Consider the following 14,510-nt stretch of genomic DNA (forward strand, 5'->3'; position numbering starts at 1 on the left):
GGGACGGGAAAGGAGAAAGGAGTGTAGGGCAGGTTCCTATACAGCTTGTCAGGGTCTGTAAGAATTTTATACACATCATCTCACTTAATCCACAGGCCAACCCTGTAAGATTAGTTAACTATTACTGGCATTATGTTTCAGATTAGAAAACGGAGACTCACAGAGGCAAATGATTTGACCAAGGTCACACAGCTGGTAGAACTGGCATTGTACCCCAGGCTGTCTGATGCCAAGGGCTTTGCCACCAGGCTCCTAGCCTTGGCTTTCCCATTGGTAAAGTGGGTGCAGGCCCTGGGCTTTGTGTGATGGAATCAAGTGCTCCCGTAGATGAAAGGTACAGTGGGTGCTTAGCGGCACGACTGCTCTGTAATTCAGCCAGCACCAGCTGAGCCAAATGCCCTGTGCGGCAATCCAGTGGCTAATTGAGAAAGAATTAGGCAGTGTGCCCCAAAAGTGAAGAAACAGCTGCTAGTTGGCTTTTTAGAGGTGCCAACACATAGCCAGTATATGTACCCCCTCCCCAACTGATTTCCCAGCAAAGCTAACAGCGCCCACACTCCAGGGCCCATGGCATTGGACGCCCTCCTGCCCTGCTCATCCATGGCAACTCCAAACACTGCCCTAAAAGCTCTTATATCTCCTGAGGGAAGGTGGCTGTGGGCGCACGGGCTTTTGCAGGGTAATGACCACCATCTCTTACATCTAGGATTCCCCCAAACAGCTGGCACATAGCAGGCTCACACAGTTCACATTTGACCCAGACAAAAGAGGACAGCAGGCTCTCCCCTAGGGACTTTCATGTATGTTTTCTCATTAATGCACCCTAGATCTGCTCTGTCTCTAACTGAGGGAGTAACTCTGGGCAGGCCATGACACCTCCCTGGACGTCAATTTTCTCAGATGTTGATTGAGTGGGCTAGACTGTCCAGAGTTAACTGCCCAGCTGTCTATGACAGCTAGAGAGGGAGGAACATGTAGCCCAAGTCATGCACAGTGGCAGGGAGAGGTTCCAGTTTTCCTGCCTCCAGGCTGGGGCATGTCCCCCACACCTCAGTCCGCAGTCTTCTGGAGGGTGAGCATGCCGGCAAAGCTGGGCTGGCTCTGCCGTTTCTCCTGCTTCAGGCTGAGCCCAAGAAAGCAGCCACACTCCTGGGTCTTGTGCCCACAGGAAAAAAGAGTGGAGCTCGGGTCTCAGCCTCCCCATTACTTTTCCCTGCACCACCACAAATGCCATTAGCCCAGGCCTCCTGGGATAGGTTTTGCCAAATGGTTTTCCCCAATACGTTGCTTCCCAGGTCACAGCTTGACTCTCAGCATTTTCTCCTCTGCTGCTTCGGATTCTTGAAAACCCCTCACCTCAGGAGTGATGTCCTGGGGTATATGTGGGAGGGGGTGGAGAATAAGGAGGGTTGGTTATGGAGGGCAAGGTGGAGCAAGTGAGGGGCAAGAGAAACTGTGATCATCCCCCTGACACCATGAGCTCTACCCCAGCCTCAGTGGTTCACACTTGGTGACCTGGGGGTCCTTCTCTCCCCATCGCCCCTCTCTGAGGCCTGTACCAGGTGGCCGTGGCAGCCAGCTCCCTCATGGGAGCTGAGGGACCCCAGCTGGCAGAGACGGCCACACTTAGAGAGCCCAGCCAGTTGTTTGCTCAAGTGGGGCCCACTCAGCCCACTGTGTGGGGACTGGCAGGACTCCAGAGGAAATGATGGGAGGGTTTGGGTGTATTCTGACCTTAACTGAATTCCAGGATGATGATGTGTGAATAATATGGCTTTTTGAGAGTCAACAGTTTGGGTTCTTCTTATAGTAAGGCTGGAGTGCTCAATGGGCCATCTCCCCATTAATCATTTAGCTAGTTTGAACAATTGGCAAACAGTCCCAGCATTACTCTGCAGTATTACTCTCCCTTCTGTCAGCAGCCACCCTTACACAGATGTCAAAACTGCCATCAAGTCAGCCCCAGCCCCACCCCCATGCCTTCTATTCCCCAGGCTTCATATTTTAATTCCTTGAACTTCTGGCAGTTCCCATTTCTGTCCAGAATTTTCATTATTTTGGTGGTCTCTGCCTGCACGGAGATCCCAGGTTCCTACTCCCTGGGCCATTCTGAACTCCCAGAGGGCACATTCTGACCACCTGAAGGAGGAAGAAATTCATTCTCAGTGATATTCCAGAGAAAGTGCCAGGGAGGGGCATGTGGGCAAACAAGCCCGGGGCCAGACCCCAGCATCCCAGGACTGCTGGCTCTTCCCTCTGTGTGCTCCCTCCACTCCAGGACTCCAGGCTTTCATCACCAGGCAGGACAGAGTTTGACCAAGACCTCAAAACTCACAGTGTCTCCAGATTGTGCAGCCCCTCGAAGCTGTGGGTCCCCAGATGCTGGATGCGGTTGTTATGCAAATGCCTGCACGGGAAGGAAAGACGCATCAGAATGGGTGCCCGTGGCACTGGGGCCGGGGGATGGAAGAGCACATGGTGGCATGAATGGGAAAGAGGAGGCAGAAGCATGGACAGAATGACCCTAATGGTCCATCCCTTTGTTTCCAGGAACAAACTGACTGGCCAAGACTGACTTCTGAAGCCACAATCTCCAAGGCTGGATTGACCACAGGCTACCCCATATTGATTTCCTATTAAAGGAAAAAGGGAGAGGAGAGCCTCAGGCCAAGGCTAAAGCAAGTTCCCCCTAAGCTCTAGAAGACAGGTCTGATGTCAGAGGGGCTCAAGTCTGAGGCTTCTTCTATGGCTGGGCTCCCCAGGACCCAGTCTGCCTGACTCAGTGGCCAGACGTACTTACGGGAGCCAACAGCAAACCACTGCAGTCAACATATAATTAAAGGCGAAGCTTTCTGTTACAACTGGAGAGAGCTACAGACACACTCAGAGAACAGGCAGATTGGTGAGGCCCAGAGGAATCAAGGCAGGCTTTATAGAGGTGGTGATCCAGAGCAGGGCCTTGAAGGACAGGTAAACTGAACAAGCAGAGGGAAGGGCATTCCAGGCAAAGGGGGACCCGAGGTGATGCAGCTTGAACAACTGGACAGAGCTATCCAAGCATAAGCCGGAAAAAAACAACATTACATGGAAATTATGAAAACATACAACAGGGAAACAGAAAGCAAGAAGAAAGAGGATGCAAAAGACAGGCAAAGTTTCAAGCCTAGAAGAAAAGATAACTAATGAACCAGGAACACAAGGAAATTTATCACAGTAGCCTTCTGCTACAAAACAATCCAATAAAACAATATTTCAAAGACGAATGTTCTTAAGTGAAAGGAAAAATGACACAGTAGATTAAGGAAATAAGTTGAGGACCAACACTACATCACTTAAAAAAATGAGTCAATAAATTTAAAACAAGGGACAGTGCAGACACTGCTAAAAATTGAATTGGTGTCAGAGAGAAAACCTGAGATAATCATGGTGACTATGGTTGAATGAGACAAAAATGTTAAAACAAAAACTAAATGCTGAAGACAAAGGTGATTTAACACAAGCATAATTGATGTTTCTGGAGCAGAGAATCCAAAAATGAGACTGAAGATGTATTCAAAGACATAACACAAAAGAAATCTCTAAGATGATGAAAGAATGGAATCTGCAGCTCAAAAGCATACATTGTTCCAGGATAATTAGATGCTGACTATTCCATACTGTGACATATCCTAGTTAAACTATTAAATTCAAGAATTTAAAAACATCTTCAGGCAGAAGAAGGAAATCACTGACAAGGGGAAGAAAATCAGGCTGGCCTCCAAGATGCTGTTCAAATACAAAGGCAATGGGCAGGCCTCACCCAACATAAATGGGTAAGGACGGGACTCCTGCGAGCCTGGGGATTTAAAGCTTCTGTCTGTCTTCCCCGTCCTTACCCACCTGCTCCATGAGGTTCCGTTTCAGGAGACAGACTCCTGCCCCCAGGGAGCTTCTGATCCAAAGGGGAAAACACCGCCTTCTGGGAGTGATCTCCCCTTACTGAGGAGTTTTAATTTTTCCCATTTCCTTCACACCTATAAACCAATTGTCATCAAACTCTATCATTCTTCTTACCTGCTGCTGAACTCCCGTCTCCATTTTCCACCCTCTTCTGCCTCCCCCAGTATCTCAGGTCCAGACCATCTCAGCTAAACATCCAGCTCCAGGCCTCCAACTCCCTCCCCTAAACCATTCATTCAACCCTGGTGTCTTGGGCACCCCAAATGGTCCAGTCTGGGGGAGGTGTTGAGGTTTATAGTCCAGATAAAGAGACAAGATTACACACATGACACCACTGCTGTCCAACCACGTGCTACCTAGGGGTCCTGTTGGTGCCAGAGCAGTGGTGAGGGAGATTCCACATGTGGCAGAGCAGCCCGGATGATGAAAGCTCAGGGTTGGGGTTGAAGAGAAGCCCCTTCTCCTCCACCCTGCTTGCCTGCTCACACCTCCAGCCAGGCCCCTGTACAACCCTTGATTTTAACCAAATATCTTTCTTGCTTCCCATCATATCCAGTCTTCCTTACAACCTTCCTCCTGGGCCTTGCTACAGCTCATCCTGTAGTCCCTGGACAGCATTCCCCAGCCTCCTGTCCACTTCACAGTTCACCTCCTGCTAGAAGTCTCTCTCCTCCATCCCACGAGTTGGAGGCAGGTGAAGGACGAACGGGTAATGTTTCTAGCCTCTCCCCATGCAACGGGACCAGTTTTTCTCTATCAGCTTTGCTCCCGCACCAGTAGGTTTTCTTTCCTTAGTCCCTTGTCCCTCCTTGTCCTCAGTGGGCCTCCCCCTCAATCTCTCCTAGATCTATAACAGGCCTGACTTATAGGCCAATTCCTTGGCTCCCACCCAAACCTTGGAGTCACCCATGACTCCCCTTCTTCTTGGTCTTCTACCCTCTGAAAATCTCTCCATCAGGTCAATTCTTCCTTCAAAACAGCCCTCACAGTCATGTCTTCCCTTCCATCCCTCTGCCACCTCCTTAAACTACTGGACTTTGATTGATACCAAGAACCTCTGAACTGACCTTCCTGTCTCCAGTCTGCCTCGGTTCCAATCCAGCCTTCAAATTAATCTTCCTAAAATACTCCCTTTTAACCCTTGCCTGAAAACCTTCAAGCTTCCCTCCCACACGGGCAGAGAGAAGCCAAGCTCTCTGTTCTGACGTTGAAAGTCCCGACATGCACCTTTCCAGTTTCTTCTCCTGAGCTCTGCATGGGGACCCTCTGCTCCAGCCACACTAGCCTGGTCACTGGCAGCCAAACACGCTTACTCTCCCCTCCATGTCTTTATTGCTATCTGCTTGGAATGTCCTCATTCTCTTCATTTCACCATCTTTCCAGGCCCAGGTCCCACCCCACCTCCCCCAGAAAGCCTCCCTCCCCTCCACCTCAGCCTTCCCACCATACCTATGCTGCTATGAGTCTGAATTTATCATCTGGCTGTGTTAGCATAAGTTTCACTACATCATTTGTTATTTTTTTCCCACATTTATTCTGCTCTTTCAATTGGACTGAAAGCCCCTCAAGGGCAGTGGCTATATCTCATAGTACACCACATGGGGGCTCAATAAATGCCTGCTCCTTCTCATCCACCTGGGGCCAACCATGAAGTTCTTATTTCTCCAGTAATCTTATCCCTTACAGAGGCCTGACCCCACCCCCTCACAATGTCACGGGGATGTCACCAAAGTTAGAACCAATCACCTTGTTCTGTTTACCCTCTATAAATACCCCCCCACCCCGTGACTCCCAGAAGAAGGGAGGGTATGGCACCCTGACAGAAGAATATAGTCCACAAGGATATTCACCTTGGTTCTCCAGCTTCCCAGGACAGAGAATTAGACAAACAAATTGGTGCCTGCCTGTTCATCTCTCAAATGGAACTAGGTATGATCCATTCCCTGGCTTAGAAAATCACGCCAGATCTTCAAAAGTGGGGGGCGTGGGGGCAATGTTACCATTCAGTAGAGTCACTAACATGCATGTTCCTAAGCCATGTTCCTGCAGCAATTAGTGTGTAACCCAAAGCAATTATACATGACCTCCAAGCCCTTTTAGTAATTACCCTATGAACTTACCAATCATTCATAGCAATTAGCTGGGAGCTAATTTGCCCTCTAAAGTTCCCACTGGGAAGGCAGAGTTAACCTCAGTCCCCAATTCCTGCCAGGGATGCTATCTCCCAGGTAATTACAGTGATGGGGCTTTGCTGTCTAATTATAAGTGATGGCTTTTCTCTGCTTCTTAAGGCCTGGGAAATGAGATGAATTTATCCCATCCCTGTGCCAAAGCATATGACTGCATCATCTAATTGTCAAATATGGTAGAAATTACTTAAGAAATTCTTGATTTATATTCCAATTATCAAGGTATAGTTATTACATGTTCATGGCAAGAAAATAATAGCTTAATTCCTATTTTCTGATTATAGTACCCTGGCCCTTTAGTGACTCTCAGAGCACTTTTCAAGCTCTCATGTCATTCGACCTCATGATAACCCTATGGGATCAACAGGGAATGGTCATCCTCATGCTGTTCCAAAGGGAGGCCAGAAGGTTTAGCAACATGCAAAGAAGAGCAAAGCTAGTCAGGCTCCAATCCAACTCAAGTAAACATGCAGCCCCCAGCCCCCAGCAGGACCCCACTGGGGATGGGGAATAGAGCAGCACTCACAGCACCACAAGGCTGGTGAGATTCTGGAAGGCGTAGTCGGGGATGTGGCTGATGCGGTTGAGAGCCAGGGTCATGGCCTGCAGGGCAGGGAGGTTGTTGAGGGCCCTGACAGGGATCTCCGTGAGTGCATTGTCATCCAGCCACAGGTGGCGGAGGGAGGACAGCCCCTCAAAGCTCCTCTCCGGGACCAGGGAGATGAGGTTGGCATCTAGGCGCCTGGTGGAAGAGAGGATGGAGAGGGGTCAATCCAGGGCAAGATGCAGACCAAGCTTTGGGGCTAGACTGGGCCAGCCAGGACCTCAAAAGGGCCTTTGAGGTTCCCTGGGACTAAAGTTGTGACTTGGCCACCATGTATCCTGTATCCCGCCTCTTCGAGTTCCCATATTTGGCTCCATTCCAACCCATAGTTCTTTTGTTGTTGTTGTTGGGAGACAGAGTCTCGCTCTGTTGCCCAGGCTGGAGTGCAGTGGCACGATCTTGGCTCACTGCAACCTCTACCTCCCACCAACCCATAGTTCTTGATCTTTCTTGATCCTCTACGCCATATTTCTATGAATGACCCCACCTCTTCCTCTCAGACCCAAGGCTGAACCCATAGCCTGTCTGTGGATAGCCAGTATTTCCTTTCACATCCATACTCCCGGGCTTCCAAATCTATGCCATATTACCCTTGCTCTCTGAGTGTGACCTCGACCTTCCTAACCGTTCTATGATAGTCCAAGACCATATAATGGAGATGTTCTCAGCATTGGCAGAGGGAAATGTCCTCCCTCTGAACTGAACCAAAGAAAAATGCCTCCCCAAAAGTGTAAGCTCTTCCCTGTAACCCATCCCTAGCACCACCTGTTCCTTGTCCCCTCAAGGGCCCAGGGGCCAAGGGGCTCCTGCTAAAGTCCTGGGGCTTCTTGCTCAGTTGATGACCTCTGGGAGGCCCCTGCATGCCACAGTTGAAGTTCTTGATTAGCTGCCTCTCAGAACAGGTGAACAGATGGTGGGTGATTCTGTTTGTGCATAACCAGAGATTCTAGGGTGATATGAGGATTACTGATGGGAGCCCTAGAAGATCTTAGCAGCCCAGCAAAACAAGGAGATTTTTCAACCTTAGCTTTTTACACATGCCCAGGCCATGATAGCCTTTATCAACATGCTACTGTCTCTGAGCCCCAGGTTGGGACTCGGGCTGAACCCCTATTGCCCTAAGCAAATGGTCTCACAGGGACCAGACAAACTGACCTGTACCATGGATCTATTGCTGGACTTTCCTATCTTGAAGCGAGGCTTAGCCCTGAGCCATGGTCCTCCCACATAGCCATATGGCATTTAAGCCATGGAAACCCCAGCCTTATCCACAAAGGCCCTACGGCCCCATAATCCTGAACCCAAAGGAGAAGTGATGTGATCAGTAGGATGGGATGGGGTGATATTCTTTCATCCCAACAGCAGAAGCCCCCTTGTAGAAGGTCCAGCAGTGCTTCTGTCTTTTCCCTAAGCATCTCATCAGTGCTGTCTCTGTGAAGACCTCAAGCACCACTGGGAAGCACTCCCTAGCTCACCAGCAAGGGGGCCATGGGTGGATGGGCCAACACTGCAGTCTTGGGTATGAAAGCGCATTCACCAGGACACTCTTCAAAAGCTGTAGTTAGGAAAGACTTCCCACCCACATCAAACCTGACATGATGGGACCAAAAGCCCTTCAGTGAGTGCCCTCTGCTGGCAAGGCCTGTCACCTTGGACATGGTTCTCCAGTGGTAGCCGTCACACCCTTGATGGTCTGTGGCTGAACCACCCTGGGGAGCTTCGTGTAAATGTGGACTCCCATGGACCATCAGCCCCAGCATCACCTGGAAGCTTGTTAGAAATGCAGAATCTTAGGCCCCACCCCAGACTTACTAAACCAGAACCTGGATTTTAACCTGACTCCCAGGTGATTGATTCATTGATTCATCAGCACATTAATGTTTTTAAAGCACTGAGCTAGGTTTTCCAGATCTGATGCCCCAGTCTAATGACCTTGGATTGCTGGAGAAGAGAGGAAGACTGAATGAGGATGTAGAAAGCCATTTCCTGCTGTGGTTAGTGCTCAGCTGGTCCTGGGAGCCCTCGTTCTTAGATTTGATCATCAATTACTCCAGGAGATGAGGGCTCTACCTCAACCTCCTGCATATATGACCATAGCAGGCACTACATTCAGCTGTGAACTCGCAGCACCCAGCGCAATGCCTAGTTTGCAGATGGTACTCCATGTTTTTAAATAAATGGGCAATAAATAAATGAGTGAATAAATGCCCTCTGAATCCTCTGCTTCCAAGCCTAAAACTGATGGCCTGCCCAAGCACACCAGTAAGCTAGAGGAGACCTGGACAGCCCCCCTTACCAGGGATGGTCGGGGATCCTGGCTCTCCTGCTTTGACACCCCATTCTATTGTGGTGAGAGCTCTCACCTCCTGCTTTCCCCCGTCTGCAGATGCCCACCCAGCAGATGCCCAGACTCTCCTCCTGACCCTAGGAAGGCCCTTTCCATGGGAGCAGCATCTTAGTCCCAGATTTTCCAGAGACCACAGACAGATACCTAAGCCCTGAGTCCTGCTTAGGACCACACGGAAGAAGTCACACTTAAGACGGCCTTCTTAAGGTAGGATAGGATTTCAACAAGGAGAGATGGAAAGGGGTGTCATGAATGAGGGCCTTGAGGGAAGAGAATGCAGGTCCAGTGTGGATGGGGGAAGGGAACAGAGATTTTGGATATCCTTAAGAGGTCAAATTGATGGCCGGGCAAGGTAGCTCACGCCTGTAATCCCAGCATTTTGGGAGGCTGAGGTGGATGGATCACCTGAGGTCGGAGTTTGAGACCAGCCTGACCAACATAGAGAAACCCCGTCTCTACTAAAAATACAAAATTAGCCGGGCATGGTTGCACATGCCTGTAATCCCAGCTACTCGGGAGGCTGAGGCAGAAGAATTGCTTGAACCTGGGAGGCGGAGGTTGTGGTGAGCCGAGATCACACCATTGCACTCCAGCCTGGGCGACAAGAGCGAAACTCCATCTCAAAAAAAAAAAAAAAAAGAGGTCACATTGATAAGGCCCAGCAACCCACTGGATGTGGGGCCAGGGAGGGGCCTGGCACATCTCAAAGATCTGGGCCTTGCTCTCTGCTACTGCCTCCCTAATGGGTAAATTAACAGACCCAGGAAGCCTTACTCCCTAAGGGGGGCAGTACCTCTTTCTCTGAAGCTCAGGGCAGAGAACATCCCTACAGTGACAACCATGACACCAATAATAATCACTGTCTCCATTTATTGAGTCCTTGTCATATGTCAGGTATACAATACCAGGTACCGTGTCCTGTATCTTCTCAAAAATGCCATTGAGGTAGCTCTGATTAGCCCCATTTTACAGAGAGATTAAGCCCCCCAAGGCCCCACAGCTAGTAAGCTGCAGGGCTTAAATCTGAACCCAAGTTGTCTAACATCAAAATTCATGTGCCTCACCATTGTGTGGTGTTGGCACTGAGGTGCATGATGGGAGGTAAGAACCTGCTCACCTGTTCACCTAGGTGTCCTGCCCAGGTGGGACACCAGGGCAGAGATTGTAGCTGAGCTGAGAAGATGGCCATGTACCGTAAGGAGGTGCTAGGAGGCAGGCAGTAAGTGGGTCAGGGCAGGGCAAGGGGAAAACTTATTCTGTGAGCTCAGGGGACACTTGGAAGTGGCCTTTGCTATGCATGTGCATATGTGTGAGTACACACGTTTGCTGGCCACATGCATGCGCACGCTCACACATGTTACCTACAGTCCTGGTTAGTCCAACTCTTGTATTTTGTGTAACCCATAGGCAGGAGAGCTTGGGAAGGGCCCTTTTGCCAGGCTGGGCCAAGCACGGCACTGGCTTAAAACAGGGCCTTACTTTCTCAGCCTCTTAGGGAAGGGCTGGATGGGCTGAGCCTCCAGGCCTCTTTCCGCTCTGTCAGAGAGAATCTATCTTCTGTCCTGGCTCAAGATATCCTAAAGTGGCATGGTAGAGCAGCTGAGGGCTGGAGAGGGGAGGTGTTTGCTGCCCTGCTCCTGGTACTTGGGAACTGGGACACACCAAAAGAGAAAAGGAAGCAAACTGGCAAATGAAGAAGGTGGAATGAGCACATGGAAGAAATTGGCCAGGCCTGTGTTTGTGTTTGGGATGAGCAGAGAGACAGGACGTTTACACTCAGGCCAGGTGGGCTTGGGGGTGGGGCATGGACCCAGGGTAGCGCTGCCAGATATAGCAAATAAAACAACATGCTGCCCATTTAAATTTGAATTTCAGATAAATAATAATTTTAGCATAAATATGTCCCGTGTAATATTTGGGACAATGCCCAGTTAAATCTGAATTTCAGATAAGCAAGTATAAGTTTGAATAAGTCCCATGCAACATTTGTATTTTATCTGGCAGCTCTGACCCAGGGGGCTCCTGTGATGTGGAAGGTGTGGGCTTCGCTATCACACAGATTTAGCCACAAATCCCCTCCTTTAACCTTTTGTGTTGCTTTCCTCGGCTGTATGGTTTGATGACCTGCCCACCCCAGAGACAGTGAGGACAAACACCCCCTTAGAGGGAGACTCCACGAAGCACAGAGGGGAGTGGAGGAGGCAGCAGGAGACAGGCGCAGTATTGGCTTCTATTAAACTTTCTCCTCTCTCCCCTCTCTCTCTTTTTTTTTTTTTTTTTTTTTTTTTTTTTTTTTTTTTGAGACAGAGTTTCACTCTTATTGCCCAGGCTGGAGTGCCATGGTGCAATCCCAGCTCACTGAAACCTCTGCCTCCCGAGTTCAAGCGATTCTTCTCCCTCAGCCTCTCGAGTAGCTGGGATTGCAGGCACCCGCCACCACGCCCGGCTAATTTTTTGTATTTTCGTAGAGACGGGGTTTCACCATGTTGGCCAGGCTGGTCTCGAACTCCTGACCTCAGGTGATCCACCTGCCTCAGCCTCCCAAAGTGCTGGGATTACAGGTGTGAGCCACCGCGCCCAACCTCCCCTGTCTTTTCTTGTTGGACACCCACTCCCTGCCTCCAGGAACCTCTGACTCTTGGGGACACCTAAGGGTCGACACCTGGCTATAGAGCAACCCCTCTTACTATCTCCCCACCCAGCTCCCGGGAGGATAAGGTGCTCTCTGGAGAATTCTCCCACCCTTTCGACTCAGGGTTCAGATCCCCTGGGATCTCTAGTCCTCTAGGGTAGGTGGGTCCTAGGCTCCCCTGCCATCTGGCAGCCAGGAGAGGGGTACTGGATTGCTGAAGGAGTCTCTGAGCGGCCAGCAGAATCCTCCACTTGGGACTAAAAGATCTTTTTAAGCAGCTCCCCGTAGAGGGTGGGAGAGCCAATCCTGATGGACTCTGGCTTGGCAGGCTGAAGAGAGGAATTATACCAATTAAGCTCTGGAACAGAATCAACAACCCCCAGCAGCGCCTCTCGTTCTCCCACGTGGACCTGGGCCCCTCAAGTGATTTCTGATTATAATTCTTACCTGCAGTAATGGGGCAGATTAGCAGGGAACTCACAGGCCAGTTCGGGCTTGCTTAGGCTCTGGGGAAACAGCTTAACCTGTCGAGGGCCAAACTGCTTCTCATACTCCCCCAGCTAAGGGCTGGGGCCGAAGCAGGGAGGGAAGGAAGGGGACCCTTCCCTTCAAGTCCCAAGGGGCATGTGGTGTGAAAGTTGCCAGGTCATAGGACATCCCAGGGAGATGGGGACATAGGGTCCTGGTCTGAATTGACTGAAATGAGATGAGGACCTAACAGGGAGCAAGCGTAGCAGAAGAGCTTTAGGTTAGACAGCAAGAAGTGACCCACTGACAGCGACCCAGGACAATAGTGCACATCAAGAATCACTGTATCAGAGCCTGAAGGAGCCTTCCAGCCTCACTTGTCTCATATGAGGAGCCTGAAGCCCAGAGAGATAAAGAGAAATGCCCAAAGGCAGTGGTAGGGCTGGGACTCAAACTCAGAGCTTTGCAGGGTGTGGTTGCTCACGCCTGTAATCCCAGCACTTTGGGAGGCTGAGGTGGGCAGATCACCTGAGTTAGGGAGTTCAAGACCATCGTGACCAACATGGGGAAACCCCATCTCTACTAAAAATACAAAATTAGACGGGCATGGTGGCACACGCCTATAATCCCAGCTACTTGGGAGGCTGCAGTAGGAGAATCACTTGAACCCTGGTTGCGGAGGTTGCAGTGAGCCAAGATCGTGCCATTGCACTCCAGCCTGGGCAACAAGAGCAAAACTCTGTCTCAAAAAAAAAAAAAACAAAAACAAGAACGAAACAAAAACAAAACAAAAAAAATCAGAGCTTCTATTCACTCTACTAGTCTGGTTCCCCAAAAGCGAAGGAATGACAGAGAGACTCACACCTCTCTGTGTAAGATATGGATATGCAAGAAGCATATCTCTATTTGGAAACCAGGGGCCCTTACAGCCCACAGAGGAGTAAATCAATCTAGTGGACCCTTTCTGGGACTTTTTCTCTAATCCATCTTATATCCTACCAGATCTTAGTCAAATACAAGATAAAGGGGACAGATTCAGGGGTCTGAGTGGGCCTCTAGCTGACCCATGGATGTCATCAAATATTCATTTAAAAGCAAGCACTCATGCAAAGCTCCATGCTCAGGGCTTTGCCACAGTACCTGCTCCCTGAGTGCAGGCTGACTTTAAATTCAAAGGTCAGTGTGCCCTAAGGGAGACGAAGTGGAAAGCAAGGGAAAGATGGCAGGTGTCCTCCTCTTCTGTGCCATTCAGGTCAGCCACGACTTGGGTCCCCTCCCTAGCTCTGAGCCACATTACATGAGAAGACATGGCAATTGTAGGACAGAGGGCTTTAGGAGCAGAGAGAGACTGAAACCCAGAATTCATGAGGAAAGGTGGGCCTGAATGAAGTAGGCTCCACAGGGCTGGGGCACATCCAGAGAAGAATTCCACTTCTCATCCAAGAAGAGGAAGATGATGCCTCCAGGGTCTCTTCCATGACATGGTCTCATCCTAAGAAAGTATCTCCAGCCAGTCCTAGTACCTGAAGTATCCCTTTTCCTCCTCAGCCTATCAGGGTTTTGCAGACTGGGAAAGGAGGGCCAAGGTTCTGTTTCAGATGCTGAAAGCTCAGAGAAGGGGAGCCCCTAGCCAGCTTTCTTCCAGCGACTTACAAACTCAGGTTGCTGAATTTAGTGGGCTTCTCTGCCCAAACTCCCATACCAGCCTGGCTGCCTCCCTCTCTCCTTGAAGCTGCCCATCACTAAGACCATCCCGAATAGGAGTGGCTACATAATGAGAATGAAAAGCCTGTGTTCTAAAATTACTAATAATCTCAGCTGGGCACAGTGACTCATGTCTGTAATCCCAGCACTTTGGGAGGCCCAGGCAGAAGGATTGCTTGAGCTCAGGAGTTTGAGACCAGCCTGGACAAAATAGCAAGACACCCTCTCTAGAAAAAAATTTAAAAGTTAACCAGGCATGGTGGCACGCTCCAGTAGTCCCAGCTACTCAGGAGGCTGTGCAGGAGGATCGTTTGATCCCAGAAGTCGAGGCTGCAGTGAGCTGTGTTCACGCCACTTCACTCCAGCCTGGGCAACAAAGCGAGATCCTATTTCCAAAACAAACAAACAAAAAACTTCAAGATGGCAATAGAGCACTAAACCAGGTGCAGGCCCCTTCTGCTATCAGGGCCCTGGCAACCACACAGGTCGCAGGCCCATGAGGTCGGCTCTGCTCCCAAACTAAAAAATCCTCAAAAGCTGTGGGTTAGGCCTTCTCCTGTTCTCATTTCCTAACTCTGCGTTTGAGAGGAAGAAAGAGGCTGGGAGGTGAGATACCCTGAGGACAAA

General features: G+C 50.0%; 1 protein-coding gene across 3 annotated transcripts in view; it reads right to left on the minus strand.

The window, feature by feature from the left end:
• Positions 1 to 14,510, minus strand: part of LGR6 (leucine rich repeat containing G protein-coupled receptor 6) — a 129,018-nt gene that overhangs the window by 40,299 nt on the left and 74,209 nt on the right. For all 3 annotated transcript variants that reach the window (XM_054462093.2, XM_054462121.2, XM_054462130.2), the window contains 2 exons: positions 6,655 to 6,870; positions 2,336 to 2,407 (listed from right to left, as the gene is read on the minus strand). In XM_054462093.2, the coding sequence (XP_054318068.1) occupies positions 2,336 to 2,407; positions 6,655 to 6,870 (288 nt within the window). The remainder of the gene's footprint in view (positions 1 to 2,335; positions 2,408 to 6,654; positions 6,871 to 14,510) is intronic.

This window comes from Pongo pygmaeus, chromosome 1, assembly GCF_028885625.2.
Source record: "Pongo pygmaeus isolate AG05252 chromosome 1, NHGRI_mPonPyg2-v2.0_pri, whole genome shotgun sequence".
Taxonomy (NCBI): Eukaryota; Metazoa; Chordata; class Mammalia; order Primates; family Hominidae; genus Pongo; species Pongo pygmaeus.